Raw genomic sequence first — 23,979 nt, forward strand, 5'->3', positions numbered from 1 at the left:
ATGGGGTTTATTTTGATACAATTATAAATGTCAAGTTGTCCATTTCATTGTTACATGCTACAGCACTCACATTCATGGTTCCATTTTTATTTTTATAGTGACGCAATTACACTAGAGCTAGCATATCTAGCCCAGTGAGTATCTGAGCTGATAACTAAGATGTATTTTATTCCTTCATCTGAAGATTTTTAATGACTGTTTGGTAAAACAAATGACATTAATTGACAAACTAAACCAATCAAGGCTGATAATTTTTTTTTCACTTGACGTGATGTATTTCCTTCAAAGAAAGTAGGATATACTCTGATGCTAATTTGTAAATATATTTTTTTGATTTCTGTGTGCCAGAATAGTTGCAAGGAATGTGGCATGAAACACAGGATCCAAGAAAAACAATATAAAAAACCTGAAGCATGCATTAATTTGAACATTCTGAATAAGACACCATTTAACAGCCCAGATTGTGTGTACAATATGCTAGTGTTTATTTATCTTTTAAAATTCAAATATATATTAGTAAAATCACTGCATGCATTATTTCCACACATTTTGTTCATGTGACAAATCTAAAAAATATTTTATGAAGCATAAGACCATTTTACAGGTATTAAATAACAGTTGAAAACAGAACAGCTGTTTGCCTTTATGGTAAAAAGGGCATAATTATGGTGAAAAGATCTTTCTTTAAAGAAAAGCTCCCCAAAGGATTTTTTTGAATATTTTTGGAAAAATGTTACGGTGATGTTTTCTTCTGCAGTTTCTTGTACCATACAGGTGCCTCTGTATTTGTCTGTAAAAAATAAAAGATGTCTTAATTGTAAGACAAATCGAAAGTCTAGACAAAAACATGCAATCTACACTAAAGTCTCTTTCCTTCCTCTGCAGCATTAATTTAACTTTTTGCTCAAATTCAAATAAATTAAAAATAAGACTATGTACTCTAGGTTGTTATTACTATATATGTTTATTAAAACCTCTCTATTTCTAGGTAACAACAAGTGGATAAGATAAAGGATTTGTTTTAAAATAGAGATCACAATGAAAACATGAGCTGAGTGTACCATAAATAGATTTCATTCTAAATACCATCATCATACTTTTGTATCTGAGAATGGATGGAACTCAGAAAAGACATCTTACGTGTACCATAACTAACCAACACTTCATGCACAAATATAGTTCTTCAAAAATTATAATCCGAAATAAAAGAACTCAGCAGTTTTCTGACGACGTGGAAAGTATTTTAATTGTAGAGAATTATCTGTGATCAACATCTCCTTGCCTTCATAATCCTATGGGCTACTGCTACACAGTCAGGATAGCATAATGTTCTTGTGGCAAATTCAATGGTTGTTATAGAGAGAAAAAAAAAATTAAAAATTTGGAGGTGCAACAAGGTAGGGACTATTCTGTATTCAGGGGTCACTACAAACTCGCACTTTACTGAGTACTGTCTCTTCCGTCTGCTGCCTCTAAGTTTGTTCTAGTTCAGTTTTCTGTCTGCTATTTCTTTTCTTCCAAGACTTAATAGCTAGTCAATCTTCAATTTCAGCTGGCTTTGGATCCTCAACACATTTAAATATCCATCTTTCTCTCTTTTTTAAGTTCTCAGTTATAAAAATAAATCTGCTTATTTGTACAAACTTTTAAAATTATAGAAATTGGATGAAATCGGCAGGTTCTTCACAGGACTACTAAATTCTTTCCCCATCTAGTAAGAAATTCTGCCATTGGCCCATTTTCAGTTCCCCAGTTCCCTACTCCAAAGTCTGAAAAGGATAGAGTTTTTCAAAGAGAAACAATTAAAACATGCCAAAGCACCTTTTTTTTTTTTTTTTTTTTTTTTAGATTTCCACATTATTTTTATACCCCTAAGACAGGACAGATTAACCACTCAGATCCTGGATCACAAAAGATACATATTTGGACAAAAATAGAAAAAAAAAAAAAAAAGGTAAAAAAAAAAATAGGGTGTAGAATTCTACTTCGTGTGGATTCAACCAGTCTACCCTAAAGGTAGCCCCAAGCAGTGTAAATCTGAGTCATGATTTGTGTTGTGACTCAACATTGTAACTTTATTAAATTTATCAGTTGAGACACACTCATAGTAAGAAACTTCTAAATTATTTTTCAGAAGCTTTCAAATACTAGAAGCACTAAATCTGAAGCAGGCAACTTAAAGTATTTAAATTCAAGCATTTAGTTTCTAAAGGAATAAAACAGGGTTTTGTAATACCTTAGTAAAGAACTTATTAAAGTTCTTTAGTAAAAGAACTGATAAAATCTCTGGCCATAAATTTATACATATACATGAATATAATATATGCAGGAATATACATAAATACGTTTATTTTCTTACCGATGCTCTTTGTGATATATGTACACATTCAACTCATGCTCAGGGTAGATTTAAAATTATATACTTATTCTGTAGCTATTAAAATTTTGCTAAATAATTCTAACATTACAATCACTTTTTTTTTTATCTTGTTTACTTTGAACTTAAGATGCAGAAACTACCAAACAGCTAAATAACATCATAAGCTGCAATTTATCTCTTCAAAATTAAACATTACCATAAAGAGCTGCAAATATTAAGCTGAATTATTTATATATCTCCTTGAAGTATGAACCTATTTTTTTTTTCGTTCTAAAATGTGAGGAAAATTATCAAAAAACCTGTGGCACTTACTCTTAGTATAGTACTTACAAATAACGTTGGCTTAGGTGTAAATATATTTTCTTCTTCATGTTCTGGTGGCAGTTTTACTAAAGGGTTTAGTATGTTCTTTGCCGTTGTATTTTTTACATCAATATTAGACTGAGGCAAATTTTGTTCCTTGTGTTTACCATGAAGATTAATTAGAATCTGTTTCATTACGGCTAGTTCCTATAAACCACAAAAGGACAACACTAAGTTATTCAGTAAAATTATATTTGAACCTATTTTGTTAATAATGAATTTATATTCACCAAAAGAAATATAAGTGGATCAGTAAATACAACAAGCATGACCATCATTAACATGATTACTAATTGGATACTAGTAAAAGTAAGAAAGTGAAAAAGTCACATAGGATTTATACAACTCCAATTTTGTATTGCTTACATGCTGTAAAGGAGAACATTAATTGTGCTCCCAGCATCTCTTTTAACTTAAGCTTTCATTTAATTTAAAATAATTATTTTGAGTTTGTTTTGTCAGGCAGAGGGAGTTTACAAATCTAATGTGAAAGACAGTGACAAATTGTGCTTTCAAGCATTAGGTCTTGCACAGAAGCCTTATAAATATATTACGAGAAATATATATGTCTTTATATCTGGATTAGAAAAGTCAGAGAAAAACCTTAAGAGGACCTACAGCAAAAATGGGATCAGGTGGAAAAGAAACTTCATGAAACATAAAAAGTTCCAACAGAGGAGGAGAAAAACAAAAGTACAAGAAAATGTTTAGGTTTTTTTTGGATGTTCTAATAATTTGCTTTATAAACAATTTGAATTAACTTAAAAAGCAGCCTTTTCATACTACTTAGCTGAAAGCATCCATTATTCAATTGGTATCATAAAGGGAGAAAGGAAAACTCATAATACTTTGTGACTTTAATTGGCTGTCTTCTTTTGTTGTCTTGCATCTTCTAGTGCCTAATGTTCTCTCCCCCAGCATGTAATGGGTATAATTACTATAAGTTACAGAATTTAGAGTGTTTTATCTGTTGTTTTACCTCCAGATTGTGATTCACAATTCATTATTGCAGAACCAAGAACAGCAAAGTCAGTAGGAAAACTAAAAGATTAGCATCACAATAATTAACATCCTATCTTATCTCTAAACTAGAACAGGGTAACTCATTTAAAACAAAGGAGTTTTACAATTTTATAGCTGAATGGCAAACGTTTGCTTTTACTTATTTCTTAGCACTTGCCAGTTATATTGATGCACATCCTTTTTTCATTGCATTATTAATAAACACTTAAAAGAAAAGCCTTTTAAAACATTCTTGACATATAGCTTCTCTCTGTCCATTATTGCCTTTAATACAAGATACAAATATTTTACCTAAAGTCAAAAGAACCACGTTGTTCTCTTTAAAATGCCCCACACTAATTCAGTTCTATGAATGGATGTTAAACTCCATGGATGAGCTTTATCGAGTGTACAAATTGTTCTTGTATCTCAGTCATTTAATATTAACTATTTGCATAATTCAGCCATGTGTGGTGGCATGTTAAAACAGCATGACTGCAGAGCAGCTGTTTGAAAGGACTGCATAGCTGATGCCAACATGTTTTTCAAAGTTGTAAACTCTGCAAAGATGTTGCCAAAGCGACACATAGACAGAATTTCTTGATGAAAATAACTCAAGCAAGTATATAGCAAATAAGTACGCTATCAGAGGAGATTAAATTGTACATAAACAATGTTTTGACATTAACAAGTGCTGTTCCTATAGTTAAACTTGGTTATTCTGTAAACCAAATAGCTGCACGTTTGAACAAGGCAAAACCTCAAAACTGTCATGCAGATTTATTTCAGAAACAGAGTTGAAACCTGTATGCATAGGGTCAAATTCTCTCATATCAAAATCCTCTCAGCACTCTAAGGTCTTCTCTCCTCCCAGTGTCTGTCTTGTACTTGACAGCCCTGCCTTTTTTCAGACTTGGAACAGGCTCTGGAGAGTCAGCTCTAGTATGAACTTCCACTCTAACAGTGGAATTCCCAAATAAGAAACTATGGGAGGGAATGACAAGGAGTGGGGATGACAAATTAGCCCACAATGAATAAATTCATTTGGCATCACAGCCAAATTTATTATGAGAATTTAGTTCAAGCTGCCTTCATATTTGTTCTACAATCACATTCACTAAGAAAAACCTTAACAAAATTGGCAAAATACCACAGGAAACACTGAATCCAATAGAATCACTACTATGTCTACTGCTACACAAGAAAATAAATTTGGAACAGCACTTGCAAGAGATTTGTAGTTTTCTACTCATGTAACATTGACAAAAAAGTTCTGTCCCAAACTGCAGTAGTTTTACTCATATCTCTAAAGATTTCTATGCTCCTTAACACAATCTTATTTCTTAGCTTCACTTTTAAATACTAAACAAAGATTCAGTAGCAATACCTGGCACTGTTAGCACATTACCATGATTCAATACTATTTTATAATCCTAAAAGCTGACAATTCGGTCTGGACAATTAGCAGTGCAAAAGGTTTGAAGATTGTGCATAGGAGAAATATGTGGATTTGTTCCATTTTGAACAGAAATAAAAAGGAGGAAAGTAGGTATAGGGTTCAAAATGGACAAGAATAATCTTTTGTGTAGGACGTATTAGTTTCAGGATAAGCTAAGTAAGGGAAGATGTGAAGAGAAATGGATGGTTGAAATTTTTGGACAATTTTACCACATCAAGTCCATAGTTCTATGTCAATGCAGTCCCGTGCAAATTGTTCACTTACATTATTCACCTTGGTTCCTCAGTGTGCTGAAAAAACAGTGTTGCTAAGGCTCTATATGTCCCAAGTCCTCTGTGGAGGTCACAGAATCACAGAATGGCTTGGGTGGGAAGAAAACTTAAAGACCATCTAGTTCCAACCCCCTGCCATGGGCAGGGACACCACCCACCAGATCAAGTTGCCCAGGGCCTCACCCAACCTGGCCTTGAACACTTCCAGGGATGGGGCATCCACAGCTTCTCTGGGCAGCCTGTGCCAGTGCCTCACCAAAGGCAACTCACATTCTCAGCAAAGAATTTCTTCCTAACATCTGATCTAACTTTCTTCTCTTTTAGTTTAAAACCATTTCCCCTTGTCCTAGCATTATCTGCCCCAGTAAAAAGTTGCTCCATTTATTTAGACCTTGTTGTGCTGGCTCCTGGATTAGGAAAGCCATTATATCTAAGCCATGGAGTGTCACAGTATTGAGGCTTCCAAGTCTGAGGACTTTTGCTTTGGAGAGCCAGACAGCAATTCTTCTTGGGAGGACTGTGTGTCCTGACACCTGTGTGTGGATTCACCCAGCTCCTTGCTGTGCTGGCAGTACAGCTTTGGTCTCACTTGCCCCTAACTTTGGGAACACCAGCACCCAGTCCCCACCTAAGGAATATTCTGTGGGAATGTGGCAATACAGATAATGGAAAACAACGCAGTTAGCTTGAAAAGGTGGGTTCAGATGAAGCAAGGGAAAATTTCAAGTATGCAACTGGGACAAAAACACTGCTTATATACAGCAACTGTTGCACACACGTATAAATATCAGTGACACACTCTATCATGAAATATTTTGAAAGTCTGCCCACAGAAAGCTGAAAACTTTTTGTTTAAGGATGCTAACCTGCTCTGGCTACCAGCACAAATACAAAAAACAAACAAACAACAAAGTAATGACCTGTGTGACACATGGAATTTTAGCTCAAGCTTTTAACACCTTCATTTACATGTCTAAACTTAAGTATCTACACACGAGGTAGGAATTTAATTTTCCATTACACCTAAGTGGACACCTATTGGCATGTCAGCTGAATTGTGTTGTAATAGCACTAACATATTGACTAGGTTGCTAGTGACTAAGCTGCTGTAAAGCAAAGGGACGAATGCTCACTTCCATTTAGATAAGTAAAGTTAGGTGTCATAGACTGAATCCATTTCTCACCTCACTCTCCTCATCATTTACTTTTCTCATCCTTCTACTTCACCTAAAACATCCTTCATCCTGAGTAGCCAATGTGCAATTGTAATTCACCTCGCACACATATTTGAAGTATTGAATTGCTGTGTTGAAAGGAACTGCATTTTTAGAACAGGCACTCACATCATTGATCATGTAAGCTTTCATAAACACACACAGGTTCATACTAGAACAATCTAACATCCCACATTCCACTTAATTACCCACATTTAATGAAGCTTACTTAAACTATAAAAGAATCACGGAGACCTTTGCATATATAATTAGTAGCTGGAATTCAAAATAAGTGATTAGAATGAACAGACTGAGAACAATGGGAGTGACAAAGTGGGAGCTGAGGAAAGGTAACATATACTGCATTGTGAATACCATCAGAAGAACAGACTTGTCCATTTAAATTTATTTATTTATTTATTTATTTTTGTGCTGTGATTTCCAACGTTCTTAATTAAAACTAGCAAAAGGCATTTTGTATGCCAGTGTTTGTCTCTTTGTTTAATTGATAAATGACATATTTATGTGTAGACAAAGGATAGGCACAAATATTCTCCATGTTGCTCTTTGATTAAAATGTTTTCTGTTTTGGGATTTTTTCCTAATTCTACCTTGTCAGTTTATTAGGCTGAATGCTATCAGTGCTGTTGTGATTAAATTCTCTTAACAGTCTGTAAAAACTTTATACAGTATCAAAACCGACAAGCTTTTAAACCATGTTAAAGGAAACAAACCAAAGCGCCAATTATTTTCAAAAGGTAAAGTAAAAAAGGCAAATAGTTAGATGCTGTCTGCATATTCGTATTTCAGTAGAATTTGAGATTCCTGTGATGATGTTTGATCTTAAAGCAAGTAAAAGTTATATTTTATTTAAACTTGTTTTTACCTGTTTATAAGGATAATTGAAATATAAATTACATGAACAGAGACAGAAGATCAGTTTGGGATTAGGAAGGACAAAATTTGATTCTTTCAACTAAATATTAGAAGACAGGGACGACCAAACACAGGAATTAAAAAGGCAGCAGTATCAAGCAGAAATGTATTTGGAGTTATGGATTCTATAAACAGAGCTCTGTTAACAGTGTTTTTGTTGTCCTTGATACATGCTCAAACATGCTTGTACCAGAAAAGCCAATTACGTTTCCCAAATGAGTTCTAATAAATTCAAAATAAGTATAGTATTAAATATAACAATCTTATTTTAAGTAATCATAATAAAAACAAAAGGAATCGCCTGATGTTGAACATGACTGAGACATAAAATAGAATGCTGTTTTATCAAGTAAATAACTGATAAAGTATATATATATATTAAAAAAAAAAGCCTACATTAAGCTCAATGGCTATTTACCAAAACAGTAATTTAATTTTTTTCAGTGGATCATCAAGAAGCCTGAGGATTTTTCTTCTTACTCTGTCATGTAACTATAATCAAAGCAAGAAAGAATCCCCCTCTGTGCACTCAACAGCTTGTAAAGGCCCTTAACATTATATGTGTGTATAATTATAATAAATAAAACCTGTAAAATCAATTTATATAAGCAAATAAAATTAAATATATTACATATCATGCTCTGGAAGCAGATGCAAAACAAGAAATGTGTTAAGAAAATGCAACTGACTTACAGGAATCAATTACATAAACATCATTTCTTATTTTATGCAGGGATGCCTTGCACCTTCAAATACTCTCCATACAATCATCTTGAAAAGAAAATTTACATAGACCAAACTGAAAGGTCAAAGATGCTCAGTAGGGAGAGACACCTGTATTTCTGGACTGAAGACAGATTTATTCTGATAATAAACTTAATGTTTGTTCATAGCATTAAAATCATCACAGAAGCAGGTAGTGGGTCCATCTGCCTCCCTCCTCATACAATAAAGCCACAATTACTGCACCCAGGTAAATATCTTCTAAAGCAAAAGTGACCCTTAACAACAGCACAGTTATCTGAACCTTTATGATGACAAAAAGTATTCTACTTTTAGTTTTACAAATAGAATTTATGACTACAAACTTTGCCTTGGATTAGAACTCCATTTTGAAGCAGAGCATGTCTATTGTGGATGCCGAACATGAAATTACTGTGCTAGAAAATCCATCAGATTCTGGCAGAACCACTGAATTTTGATGACTGACAAGTGTTCCCAGAGAAGAAAGCAGCATAAATTCCCAGTAAAAGAATGGAAACACAGAAGAGGCACTAAATACTATGAACCTTAAACAAGAAAGCCAATTTCGCTGACAAAAAAAAGGAAAATCAGCTGAAAGAGGGATAAAACCAGAGGGGTTAATTTCTCAAAAATGCTAATCAAAACTTAAAATCTCTCAGAATATGTGAGTCAAGCACTGAGACAATGGTTGTAGATGTGTCACCTCCCACTCCCCTCGATCTGTTAGTCTTACATATTGTTAGAGTAAAGCATGTATGTTCAGGAGCATCTTGGGAAAGCTTGTATTCCTCACTTTAACTACCATATGGTCCCCATGTGGCTAAATAATAACGCAAAATAAAAATATGTATCCAGTCTGGAGAAACTTGAGAGATTACAGCATTGTCTTTAGGTCCAAGAGCAGTTGACTGTACTGCAGTCTAGTGACTACTCTGACCATACTTTAATCTTTAAAATAACAACAACAACAGCTATAACAGAACATGCAAGTGAGGGAAGACAGCTGTACTGGGATGAAAAACATGTTTGTGTTAGGTCAATGAAATCTTTCCTCGCATGCACATACTCTCCAGCTTAGGCAGCTATTGTAGTCCTCAAACAAGTCACCGGAAAAGGCAGAATTCAGCAAAAGAGGTTATGGGTATGTTAAAGAATACTTATTCAAGAAACCAAAAATGACACTTAACAATGCTATATCCATTTGGTAGTGTTTTGTAAATCAATTCATTTCTGAATTGATTTCTCAGTCTTCCAAGAATTAAAAGCTCATGTTCAGTATCCAAATGTTTTTGGAAGGCCTCAGAGAAAAAGCAGTTTTATACTTCCTGTAACTTCTTCTCAAGCGAAAGTGATCTAAATCTGGAAATGGGTAGGGCAGGATGGCTCAGAAGGAACTGGATTCACAGTTGTCTGTCTCGGAGTGCTCAGTAAGGTCAAGCTTGATGGGCATATAAGGTGATGGTAGAGGAAACACTAAGAATATTGTCCCTCATGAACTCTGAATTTTCTTACTCTGATCCCTCTCAGATTCCTACTGTGATTTCCTGTGGAAATTAAGAGTGTATTAAAAGTAAAGTAGTATTGTTTACCAGCTGATATTAAGATGGAGAGGGATCTTTCTGAGACCTCTGGTTGTAATTGGCTTTGGAACATGTGACCAAATACTTGGTGGACTTCCTCACACTGAACTTCAGACAACTTCAGAAATGACATTTAAACACAGGCAAACCAACTTGTCTGACTCCTCTCTAAAGCTGTTGGTAAGATTCATAATTAGCAACTCATTTTGCTGATTTTAAATGAGGATATGGTGAATCACACCTTAACTGTGCCTGTTTTTCTTTCTGACTACAAATCCCTAGATGACTTTCAGACATAGATATCTAAGTTTTTAAAATTGCGTAAGATCCATCTCTTCTGCCTTGTTACTTGACTTAACAAGAACATCTTAAATCATCTTTGCACTGGTAATACTCTTTAGTATCATCAGAGATCACCAGTTAAAAGGGAGGTGAACAAACAGTCTTCTATTACAGGCTGTTGGCATAGACCATCAAGTCAATGACGTATTTCTGAAGAACAGACCACAGAACTGAAATACAACCCGATTCCACCTTTCAATCTATGCTGTGGCTTGCGCAAAGTCTGTGAAGTGCTGTGAAGACAAAGTTTCAGTATGTTACTCTAACTGAGGAGTGCACTCAGAGAAAGGAGATATGTATGTGTCATTGACCAGGAATGAGACTCAAAAACAAAAGTAGTACCTAGAATGTTTTCTCTTTAGAAATACTGACAATTCCCATAAAGAACTGCTTTAGAACTGTTCCTCATGGGTTTTATTTTTTGCCAAACAGCTAGAGAAACATCACAAAAGGGCCCTCACCCTGGAAAGAGCTGTCTTCCTTTTTTTGGCAGAGAGTGGAAAAGTCACCAACTCCATTAGCACAGAATTGAAAATGCTAACCTTATTAATGATGAAAAGTGTGAAAGTTGAGAAATACACTACAGAAGATGTATTTTGATGCAGCAGAGAGTAAAATGAAGCAAATGGTAAGTTCATTCCACTGTTTAGGATTGCAGATGGGTAGGATGCAGCGGCATGAATGGTGCAAATTCAGCATCGACAGTGGAATGCTCTGGTTGTGTGCCCATCAGGAGTAAAACCCACATGCATGCCGGATCTCCAAGGAGATTTTAACAACCATCTATCCAATTAAGAAAGCTCCACACATCATGGTTTAAACCCTCATGTAAGGCGGAGTGTATTTGACATAGCTGCATCCTCTGCTGCAGCTGTACTGGAAATATCAGAAGTCAGCAAGAATTCTCGTGTGAGATTGGAACATATGGTCATGTTAGGCACATGGATACACATTGTAAAGCTGGAAGCTGGAATACAGTATGAAATGTTCTGATCAAACAAATGAACCTGATAACGGGGTGATGGAAGGATGCCAGACCATATGCAGGACGTTGATAGCTTCTCCGCACTACACTTAATTCAGGAGTTCTCTACATCCACGTGCATATAAAATCTTAAAGTGAACGGATAGATCTGTGACTAAATGGATCTACCAACTACTTCCAGTTTTATAAGGTGAGCACACATTAGAACTATAGCAACAATAAAATGGCACAGTCATTACAGGAAACAGCTTCCATCTTTCAGATACTTCTATTTCAGCTGCATGTTTCAATTTTTTCTTAACAGTTAAAATATTTCCAATTTCTTAAGAAAAACAGGAAATACATTGTCTCATAATTCAGAATTTGCATGTTAAATTTTGGAATTTTTTTCACTGTGCACTAAAGATAAAAAAATATATTTATAATTATAACAAAGACTAAATAACGAAGACTAAACTCCCAAGTATTTTTTTAATCTGAGTTATTGTGACATTTAGTCAAATACAAATTTAATAAAAACTATCATTTCTAGAGTAAGGTCTTCTTAAATGAAACATGCTAAAAATGCTAGTATGTCAAAACAGCCGTATTAGCATATATTATCATGAAACATTTCATGGATTTCCCAACAGTGTAACATATTACTATAGCTTGATTCTCCCCATCTTTGGTATTTCTTGTGAAGTATTTAAATTCAATTTCCATTTAGCAGTATTCAAATGATACCATAAAGTGATCAAAAATAAAATTTTACACAGCTGTGTAACCAGCAGAACGTGGCTGAAATATTCATAGCCAAGGCTATAAAACTGAATATAACAAAATATTAGTTAAATGTTCAGAAAACCCTAGTGCCAGTGGTTTCTTGTTTAAATGTCTATCACTAAGTAATATTGTCTCTGTCAAAAATATATCATTTAAAACGCACATGCCAATTCCATCTCATAATCCATGAACTGCATTTTGCCTATGAAACTTTCTATTATTGAGAGTAAAAGCGTATTTATATTGGATTTACTTAATTGACATTAATAAATCCTGTGTTACTATCATGTTTTCTCAGATTCTGAGAAAAAAAAGAATTTCTGACTAGAAATCACTATTTAATACACAGATGTTTACTGTATACCACTGCAAACTTAAAGATAATTCTTTGAAGGATATCTGTAAAAGTTAGTAAGACATTCTGAATAATACAGCTTCAAGAAGAGAATGAATGTACCCAAATGATAAATCCTTCCTCCCCCTAAATTCAGTACTGTTTGGAATTCAAACTTTATTAAAGCTTGACAACAACAAAACAGATAACAAAAATGAGGAATACTGCTTAAGAGCATATTTTTCCTTGTAAAATATGAGCTAGAAACTTCTCTACACTCATTTAGCAATGTAAATGTCACTTTGTTTCTCGAAGCTTTAAGCTGAGAATAGCTCCAGGGCTTACTTGTGATGCAGAAATGTCCCTGTAATCTACTTAGAAAACATGCAGAACATTAATAGAAACTAGAATCTTGGAACATAAACGTAGCATAAGAAAAATGATAATTACTTTGTGGCTTAACATTTAAAAAGAGAGCTAAGCATTGTACATCAGCATTTTTTTTTATATAAAACAAGTTGCAGCACATAGATGAGCAGGAAGTCATTCACTTTGGAAACACATATAATTTTGACATTATCGTGTACAATCTTTTAAACAGAAAAGAGGGTAAAGAAACAGAACTAGAGACTGTTTGAAGGCACCTGTTACCAATCACTTCTTTTCAATCCTATCTTTCCAACCCCTGCAGATACCCCTTCCTTCCCCTCTCCCCCAACAAAGCAGTTTTCTCCTTTCATCCAGTAAGCTTCCATCCCTGATTAAACACGTACTGCCCTCCCCCTTGTGACTCCAAAGACTTTTATGAGCCTCTGAACTTCTCTCTACCTCTGTTTTTGCAGATGGCAGCTGTTGCTACTCTCCAGGTTCCTAAAACCCATACACTGGACTTCTGTCCTAAGTTACTTCTAGTCAATCTTCTTCATCATAACTTAATTACAGCTAAGGATAGACCTAGCCGTACTTTAAAGTACGACTAATAATTAAATGATGAAAACTCATCTGGAATCCTCAAGGTCACTGTGGAGATGGAAAGAAATGGTGGGAGTAGCAAATCTAGCAGTGAGGGACATCCCCTCACTGTAAGGGAATACGAAAGTAAGAAAGATAAATGTGAGAATATAACAGTAACTGATCAAAGTAAGGTAAAGCGCAGACATCACAAGACTTTGCTTCTCCTCAGAAGAGGAAAAGAATAAAAGCACCCATCCTTCCTTTCACTTTTGCAGTCCCAGATAATGGGATAACTATTGAGAAGTAATAGGGTTTTGTGCAGGATACTGGCATAAGATAGATGTGTAGGTGCTAGCACACAGACTACTGGATTCTCAGACTCCAGAAACATTAAAATTCCAGAACAATGTCACGGCATTGCAAATGCTTCTGGTAATCCACGTTTAGTCCATGTTTAAAGTCTAATATTCATCAAGACTTACAGAAATCATTGGGAACCTTAGCCTGCTTATTTATAGAAGTTCTCTTAAAAAACACTCTTAGAGCCATTAATAGAGCCATTAACAAGCTATGCATATCCTAATAGGACTAATTAGTAGCTGTTTCTCCTGCCCAATCACATGGACTCCCTCCAGTCTTATACACACTTTGGAAAATGCATTTGGCAACCATCTATTAAAAAAGCAAAAATCCGACATTGCTTTCAACACTTTGAGGATAAGAAAATAACTATTTTCTGTTCTTAACTTCATCTAACTCTCATTTGTTTTACCTTTTCCTCTGTTCTTACCCATTATCTGTGCAATGCTGCCTTATGTTTCTCTCTTTCTTTTGTCCCATCAGATCCTGGTTGCTTGGACAAAACACGGTACACTTTTAATCTCATTCACATAAGAGCTCTAGCTGGCAATGAATTTTCTTCTTTTTTTTTTTCCAGCTAGTGAAGAAATTTCCTTTTAAAGAAGCTGTATTTTTAAGAACTAGCTGAAAATAAAGACAACCAGAATTCTGTAAAAACGGCTAAGGACAGTATGAGCCAATCTCTCTGGATATATCAGGACTGAGAAACAGAACAGCAAGGAGCTGGAGCACTGAACCCTATCAAACCATAGTGCACAAACATCACCTTGCTCCCTGGTTGTTTTGGATGCTTTCATCTAGGTCTCACCTATGTATGATTAGGAATAGTTCAGTCCTGTTCAGCAGTTCATTACTCTCGAAAGGAAGGATAGGTGAAATTGCACCTGAGTTGCCTTTGGTTCTGCGAAGTCTCCCAACACTATCCCAGCAGGCTTTTCATCCTCAAACACATTGTGTGCCTTCAAGCTATATTTAAACTTTACATTATTCTGAATACTTTCAATTAAAACAAAAAATCCAAAAGAAAGAACATCTTTGTTAGGGTAACATAACCATCACATGAGCCTAGAAAAGACTGCTGTGGACACAGCTAGTCTGGTCTAGACGACAACAGTCACAAGCAGTATGGAGCTGATTTGGCTGTGCTACTTAAGCCTAGGAAGAGGGATAAGCCTTTCATAGTACAGATGTGACTTCTAGAACAAAGACCCAAACTAAGAACTGAGGTTCTGAAGTGTTCCATATTGACTCAGAAAACTAAATAAGTCTACATTACAGTAGACTTATTATTATTCAAATAATAATAAAACACTGTTAAATTTGTTTTTTAAGAAACGCACAGGACTTTGGAAAGTGGCCTTTTCAGGAGACATGGATTAAAAAATTAATGTCAATGTAAATTCTCATAAAAATACAAAGTAAAAATGTAATTAGTTTGTGAAATTACTTCCAAATGACAATGAATTCACATATAAGAATATAACTTTGGAAAAAAAAAAAAAAAAAGGGGTAATTCACATCTAGTAAGGAAAAATAAACACCGAGGAGATTTTCTTTTCATGCCTTTCATCTGAAAAATATAAGGAAAGAAGAATGTCTGTGATTATGACACTGCATTAGCACACATGAACTCTTGGCTTAAGCCTTACCACAAACTCTGTGGAGTTGTGGGCAAGCCACTATTTCTTTCACTGTGTTTGCTGCTTCTGCAAAACAAGGTTAATAACACTTTTCTGCTTTACATTGCAAGGGTAGTATTTGTGAGGTCTTCAGTTACTGTGATGAAGGACAGAGAAATAGTTACTAAACAGCAGTATTTTCACATACTGTTTAGAAACAGTGAAAACCTGGAAAAGGTTTCAGGGAAGCAGAGAAAAGCATTATGTTTATTCATAAATGATGAGTTGTACTTCCGATTTGGAAAGCTTTTGACCTGCCAATCAGTATACAAGTTCAACATAATAGTCGCTTGGGCAATTAGTGTTTTAATATTAACCTGAGTAGACTATTCTCAGAAAGAACAGCTAAATAGGAGTTTTTTATACTTAGTTTTTAAAAATATGGGATCTTGCAACTGCTAACCTAAATAACTTTTAACTTGGTCTGGGCTATGACTCATACTAATTCAGGCACATGTATTTAGGTAGATTTAGCCCTCAATTCGAGCGACACAACAATTTACTGACATAAGCTAAATTGATTTAAGTAAACAAACAGCAATCAAGCCCCATGTGTTTGTATCCATTTAACTGGTTGATATCAAATAGGTTTATGTAAACTACTACTACACTTTTTCTACTTTGTCCCGCTGAAGACAGCCAGAACCCGTTTTCTGGTTGCTAACTTAACTGGAAGAGCTTTGGCACAGTAACACATGAATGTGTCAATAAGGCAGGTGACTAGTTCAGCAAGTTTACATTCTGTCACTTGTATGCACAGCTGCTAATGTACTACAAGTGCACAGATGTGTAAAGGAGATAAAATCTCAGCAGGTTTTCATATCTTTTCAACCCGTGTATAATATTCATGTCCTGAAAACTAAGCGTGTCGGCATAAAGAAATAAATGAATATTATAGAAAAGCTTCATTTGCATGGCTAACTTTATAAATTTTACCCTTTTACTTCTTAGTAGAATAGATTCAAATTATTAGTTATACTTTTATAGATTAAAAATGACTGCTGGCAGAGTATATTGCACACAGGTGAATTCTAGCAGTTAAAAAAGTAGTGTAACTTATCTCCCCTATATTCATACAAATTGAAACTGTTCTTCACTCTCAGATGAATACCTATTTAAAAGCTTTCTATTGCTGTCTCTTACGTCACTGTCTCACTTTTGTTTCTTTTCATGCCTCCTAGAATATTTCTATAAAACATCAAAAAAACACATTCATAACAGTTGCTCTGTTTTTCAAACACAATGGATTATGAATCCCACATTAAAAAGGTAAACAACACTTTGTTCATTTTCAAGTTTTTAGAAATTAATTTCTATACGTTTGCACAGTCTTGCATTACAATAAGCTTGCATCTTAAATATCTGAAGAAATAGTACAATGCCATACATCAAAGCATAGTGAATTTATAACCTCTTAAATGTAACCTCAGAAAATGATTGCTAAAGCTTCTTGCCAAATATCTGAGCGCTGACAGACTGCCCTTCCAAGTTTTTATCTGAGGGTTATACGCCAATGGATAAAGTCTAAAATTGCACTTCTGATGTTCCAAAATACTAACAAATGCATCAACCATGAAAGGCACTGGAAGAGCCAAGATCAGAGAGCTCACGGTAAATATTTCTTTTAGTCAAAGGCTGACTGTTGGAATTGAAGAAAAAGAAAAACAGATAAAAGGGAATCATGAATCAAGAGCTTCAGCTGAACAGTGTTAGTGGATTCATCCCACTTAACTTTAGCACTACAGAGAAATGCCCTTTAGCACCTATAAGTTATAGATTACTGTTACATGCAGGAAAGGATGCAGTTTGGATGCAGACGAAGGATGGCACAGAAATTCCGTATGCTCTGCTCTGCAGTTCTGGACACAAATGCCTACGCCCTCTCTTCCCCATGTAAGTGATATTGACATATCAGCCTTTTTATTTGCCCTTTTCCTTGCTGGACCCTTTTCAAAGGTGATTCAAACAAGCTAAACTAACAGATAGCAATTCACTTTTGGTTTTGGGGTCACGTTAGGTTTCTGTTTAGTGATCTGAGAGGTCCGAGTGCAGTGTTAGAGAAGTGCCAGAGCTGGTGCAAGATGAGGATAGAGAAGGAGAAACTAGGAGCAAAGAGGCAAGGCAGCTGACCATTGGGTCAGCTCAGGCATAAGGGGTAATTTCATTCTGATTTATTCTCTGAAGGAACATCTTTCCTTTTCGTGCCCCTCTGACTATACAAATTTAATGAGGGGCTGCATTTTGGGGTATAAGACGAAACATAGAGTGGGATGAATCAAGAGCACAAGTTTCTTATGTGTGTGGTTTGGTTACCACAGATAAAGATAGAGGGTCGAAAGTTCAGCTGATTAAAAAGATAGCACAGACTACAACTAATAATACAAAAAAAGTCTGGATATGAAATATCCTAAAAAAAAAAAAAAGAGCACTGGAGGTTATTAATGGGAGACTCCATTGTTCTTTCAAACAATGTTTTATGCTCTTCTGTTGGATCTGGAAAAACAATTACAAACCCTATTGGTTATCTTGACAAAACATAAAGTTTCTTAGTCAGAAATCAGCTGAAAAATTTGGCTGTACTAACTGTACTCAATATCATGCACTGAGGGGCTTACAAATGGCATCGCAGTACCGCACACCCCAATTCCTTCTGATAGCTCAGAAAGGACAGCAGCACTGTGAAGGCCATAGTCGTGAACCTCTAAAAATATCACAATCATCCAGCATGATTCTGGTTACAGATTGTTCTCAGTGATGCCACTGAACCTGTTCTCAAGTAATAAAATCTGCATTTATCCATACAAAGAAGAAATCCATAGAAATGTTTACTGTACCAGCAGATTCTCAATGATTTACATGAGAAACTGTATTAAAATGTCTTCCCCATTCATTTATGAAATTAATCAACAACAAAAAAAAGGAAATAGAAGGCCAAGAAATAATTAAAAATTAATAAAATAAAAAATCTTGGTTTTCTCCCACATAGGTGACCTAACTTTTTAAGAATGCACATAGTCAAATGACCACTTTTCATTTTAATTTCCACAGCAAAATATAGTAATAATCAAATTAGCTTAGTCTACATAATTTGAAATAATGAACTATTTTATTACATGAAATAATATGTAGTGTCATTTTTTTCCTGTAATAAAAAACTCACATAAGAGCCCTGTATGGATTCTGCCAAGATTCAGAGTTTAATATTAAAGTTTTTTCTTCCAAAATTAAGTGAAAAGTGAACTAAGATTAAGCATAAATGTAAATTCTTTATCCAAAAAGCTTACAAAATGCTATCAGTATCTCCAAATCAAGGGTTATGAATCCAGCTGATATCACAAGGAGATGAAAATGAAAAACAAAAACAACTAACCCCCACCAAAAACAGCCACCCACCTTCTAACATTTCATTAAAAAGAGTTACTACAACCTGAGACCACACAGGCTGGAAAACCTTAAATCAAAACTATCTACTTATTGAAACATGTCACCGTAAGACAGCATTAACATTATTTTGTTGTTTTGCTTGTACTTTTAACACACTTAAAACCTTAGTTTATATCAAGTATGAATATCTTGGGTTTATCTATTCAAGAATTCTACTGTCCTTACTTGCAAACATGGGCAACAAGGTAATTCTTAGCAAGAAATGATACTTCAGTATGCACAGTGATTAAACAAGACTGATAGTGATATTACATGACAGCATGTAGCACTTAAAACCGTAATCCATATTTTGTAATCCATATTTCTGCAAATAATTTATGTAATCTGAAGAATGCATATTACTTATATTTAAAAACACCCTGTCTAAATGAAGTTAGTCTTTATTAGTCCAAGAATAGCCTTTTGTTTTTCTATTAGCAGGGATATTTACTGTGAAACTGTGATGTTGCTTCATATCTGATATAACTTTTTATTAAAATGGCAAAGAAAATTATTTGAAGACAAACTCATTGTAAACTAAGCTGTCCTATCCTTCATGAAGATTTCAATGCATGACTTATTTGCCTTTTAGATAAATCAAGAAAAAGTAAGCTTACTGGAAGAGGCCTGCATTAAAATTGAAAAATAAAAGGCTGCATTAGGAATAAACAGAAATGACATAAGGTAAACATAATCACCCCCTCACCTCCTGCAAAAAAAAAAGTTACTTCTCCAAACATTTTCTTAAAAGAACTTTAGCTTATTTTTATTGTTTTTCTTCTCCTTCTCCTCCACCCCTCTCCCCCGCTCTGCCCTGTACTAGCATTTCTTAGTTTTCTTTCTCCAAACATGCAATTTCTAATGCTTTTTTTTCAGTACTTATATTCTTTTTTTGCATGGGTAACTTGAATATTATTGCTGTTAGGTGAAATAATATAATTAATAGGGACGATTTTTTAGCAGACACATGTATAAAAAAGAAATTTGGCAAAAATGAAATAACTTTGGAAATACTTGCTCAAGTTCTTAACTTCCAGGGTACAAGGAGCATTCATGATGAAGTCTGTTGCAGACTTAAGTATTTGGTTTCTTATTTTGTATAAAGCCTGTCTCACTCAGCATTGTCTCACTCAATTTGCATTGTTGGCCACAGTCAGAAAATTTTAAGTAGTGAAATGACACAAAGAAGCAAACTGCTGCACATCAGGAACAGCTTAAGTGGGTAGTCATAGGGGCTATTATTTGGATGTAAATAATGTTGCATTGCTTTGAGGCAGACATTTTATACATTTTTGTTTTATTAATCATATTCTACTCACTTTAATCATCTGCAATGCATGTTGGTTGATACGAGACCACCTATATATAATACACAATACCTAGAGTAACAAGGTGCATGTTCCCATGAATATCCTTCCTACAGCACTCTTCAATTGATGAAGATGATCAATACTTGACACCTGATTCAGGACTCAAGTGTTTGATGGTCCTAACAAGTAGTAAAGGATTTTGAAGATGGTGAAATAAAATACAGTACCTGTTCTGGAGAACAAGGCACCAAAGGCATGAGTATTTGAGAGCAGGACTACCTGGGAGCAGCACTACTTAGGAGAGCGTAGGAAGTTTTGAAATAATTAAATTTGAAATCAATCTGCCAAGGTCCTATTATATTGGAAATTCAGAAAGTTCACTATACCTTTATGCAATTAATTCACTAGTTTCTTCAGACTATTTTTCATATAATTAACATAATTGCAGGCTTGTAAATTATCTAAAAATGCTTAAAATATTTTCTATTATATTAATAGATAGCAGTGTGTTTCATAGCAAAAAAACAAAAGCAAACCCAAATAAAATCCAAACTGCATGTGTGTAACAGACTCGGTCTTAAATTTGAAATTTAAATGTACAATGTAGATAAAGACATCAGAAATAAGAGCTATCAAATGATCACTCCTGATACACCTACTGATGATCCTACTGGGTTAACGACACCCACCTGCAAATTACTCTGGGGAAGCATGTTCAATTACTCCCTTCTGTAACTAGAGTATTATAATCACCATTCATGGAACTTCACAAGCACTACAATCAGTTCAGAGGGTTAAATGTAAGAACTGTTCTGGGAAGATATTGCATCAGATGACCACCCAGTGTGATTTAGCCTAGAAAGTAAACAAGTTAAGAACTTGTGTTCTTTCTGTTTTAATTTAAGGTGATTGTTTCACATCTGAGATCTGCACTCAGGAGAAAGACAGTACAATTTTCACTTACGTTAGGGCTCACTTAAACTCTGCAGTCAGTGAAATCATTTTGATTTCTTTCTATCAAAAAAGTTGTTTGTTTTTTTTTTAAAGTGGTTAGCACAGACAAAATATTTTGGATGAATTCATGAGATGAGTTTTGGTGTACCGATCTAAGGAGGGAATTTTGAGCAATAGCAAGGAAATGAGATGGAGAAGAGTTTTGGAGGTGGAGTGGGAGGACTTCAGGATGTGTGAATAGTCAGGTTTCTGTGGAAATAATGGTATTAGAATAAGTGATAAGGTATCTTTTCTAAGATTGCACTAGGAGAGTTGCAAATTCTTTGAAAGGCATCTCCCCATCTTCTTTTTTTCTGTGATAATTGAAAGGGTATTTTTAGAGAAATATTGATACAAGGACTTCAAGATGATCATTCTGAACATGTAACATGTTATTTATGTTCCATCACCTTGTGTATATAGCTTGTGTTGCTCTTCCTCACATTCATAATTTTGATTCATGAATGTTATATTTTCTTTGCAGATCTTTGCCAAAACATTCAGCAACTCTGGAAGGTCATTTAATAACTCCTCTTACTCAGTTTTTGATATTGTATCATCAGTATTCTGTAGCTTTAGCAAACCTTTCATATTACTGTGGAAATAGTTAACTCACCTGTCATGGAGTGTGGGGGAAAATCCATATTTATGTAACATATAGGTAAACGTAATTCATTTCTATCCTTCGTTTCAGACATTTAATCTGCTGAAAGATCTTCTCCCATACTCCTCAACAGGTTAGTCTCTTAAGATTGTTTAGGGCAAGATCTCTACAAAAGGCCTTTGGGAATCCCCATATAACGCATTTATGTCTGAATGGCGAGACTTCGTATACATTTAGATGTGAGAGTATATTCCAGAAGCACCCTGACTTCTTGGCTGGGATAAAACTCAGGTGAGTACATACAGAAGTACTTTGACTTTGGATGAAGCCTAGGTGACTATCATCCCGTTTCCTGTCTCTGAATTGTACTTTAGAGTTGAATAGAAGCTCAGATGTGTGCACTGGAAATGAACTGTGCCATGCTTTGCCCAGGTTTTTGGTCTTGATGTCTGGAGAGCAGAGAGACATCCTGGGCATACTGTGGCCCACGCAGGTATTGCAGATTGGATGTGTATCAACTACATCACCTTTATCTAAATAGTTGTTAAATGATTGCAAATTCGAAACACTTTAACACATATGTTTTACTCATAAGAAAAGGCAGTGGGACTAAGTCAACAGACATAATTTAGCAACTGAGAATACAACTCATAATCTCCACAATGCTTGACATCATCTGTGTTTCTCAAGATTACGCAGAAAAAAACAAACAACAACAAAACCACTCAAAATCAAACTAAACTCAACCATTTTTTCCCATGGTTTAAAGCTCAGGAGAGAGAGAAAATGTAGTTTATGGTAGTAACACAAGAACAGAAAGATTACCTCACGATGAGTTAGAAGTTTCTCCAAATCTGCTGCCATTTGATTCTTGACACGCAGCAAAGCCGTCTTTTCTTTATTTAAAAGACTGGTAAAAGAGGATAGGAAATTCAGTAATAGCAACAGATAATCTCTTTTAATCTTGTATTCTGGTTGAAACATGCATTTTCTAAAGCTAAATACTGTCAACAATGAAAATCTGCTCGAGTAATTGTATCAGATGATCCTTTTGTATGTTTTAGCACTGGAATTTTTATAAATGGGTCTGAATGCATTGATGTATACAAAATCTTATTTAGTCAAAGTGTAATTCTATTCAGAATCTTATTTATTTAATTAATTTTCTGAAGGGTAATTTAAAAACATTATCAGAACCTTCTATTATTAACTGTTGGTTTCTTCTTTGCAAAATGAGCTCATTTTAGAAGTAGAGTAAGGTTTGCTATATCTGCACTTACATATTAAAAAGTGAATTCCTTTTGTTGTTTGCACCACTACAAACAGCACACACTGTGTTCTCAATGTGACCTCTTTTGATACTACTGTATTTAGAATTCTGAAAATAAATACAAGAAAGCATAATGTGCAGCTCTCCCTTTCTCTGTAGTTTCTGCATAACTTGTAAACGTATTTTTGCTATTTTTTATTTTGTATTACAAGAGAATCAAAGGAATCAAGTTTGCCTTGTGAACAGTGTGACGACTATTTCAACATACAGGCATGTCTTTATAGTGCAACATCAGGTTTAACTTTGTCCTTTGTTTTCGTAATTACAGAATATGAACACTGTTCTGCATACACATTCCGGTTCTACCCAGCTATTCATCTAATACAATTAAATGTATTTTCATATTTAGCCCAAACAACAGATTTCAACAATAAATCTTACACTAATGCATACCTAATGCCAGCACATAATTTTGTTTTGTTAAAAGACATAATTTTTCTTATTAGAACCAATGTTATATACACCATTATCATGACTTAACTAAATAGATTTTGCAATATAAACTGTAATATGAATCAACAACTATGCAAAATGCAACTCTGCATATGGAATGCAAATATGCAGTACTGAATCAGGTCACGAGTTCAAAAGCAAATGTATTAAAATTTTATAAATTGAAGTGAGCGATTACATATATAGCAAACACAAATTATTCAGTATTCCCAACATTTAAACAAGAAATAATCAACAGGATAAATCAATCTTTTCTTGCATCATTTGCTAGTTTCAAATGAGCAACATCATCATCCTTTGTCCCAGAGATTTTCTGGCAGTTCCTTACCAGCTCTGTACTGTAAATTATGACTGTTAATTACTTCTACGAATTCACTAGAATTTGGAAAAAGTGTATACTTTGGCCAAATTATTTTTTTGCTTTACTGAGTTATTTAAAAGGAAAGTATTAACATTTATGAAAAACTGCAAAGATATTACAGTATTTTCAAGAATAC

At 34.6% G+C, this 23,979-nt stretch overlaps 1 protein-coding gene across 3 annotated transcripts in view; it reads right to left on the minus strand.

Annotated features, from left to right (window-relative positions):
- Positions 1 to 461: 461 nt before the first annotated feature.
- Positions 462 to 23,979, minus strand: part of PIBF1 (progesterone immunomodulatory binding factor 1) — a 122,112-nt gene continuing 98,594 nt past the window's right edge. For all 3 annotated transcript variants that reach the window (XM_072032500.1, XM_072032501.1, XM_027472963.3), the window contains 3 exons: positions 22,525 to 22,609; positions 2,711 to 2,890; positions 462 to 790 (listed from right to left, as the gene is read on the minus strand). In XM_072032500.1, the coding sequence (XP_071888601.1) occupies positions 734 to 790; positions 2,711 to 2,890; positions 22,525 to 22,609 (322 nt within the window). In that variant the 3' untranslated portion in view covers positions 462 to 733. The remainder of the gene's footprint in view (positions 791 to 2,710; positions 2,891 to 22,524; positions 22,610 to 23,979) is intronic.

The sequence above is a fragment of the Anas platyrhynchos genome, chromosome 1 (genome assembly GCF_047663525.1).
Source record: "Anas platyrhynchos isolate ZD024472 breed Pekin duck chromosome 1, IASCAAS_PekinDuck_T2T, whole genome shotgun sequence".
NCBI lineage: Eukaryota > Metazoa > Chordata > Aves > Anseriformes > Anatidae > Anas > Anas platyrhynchos.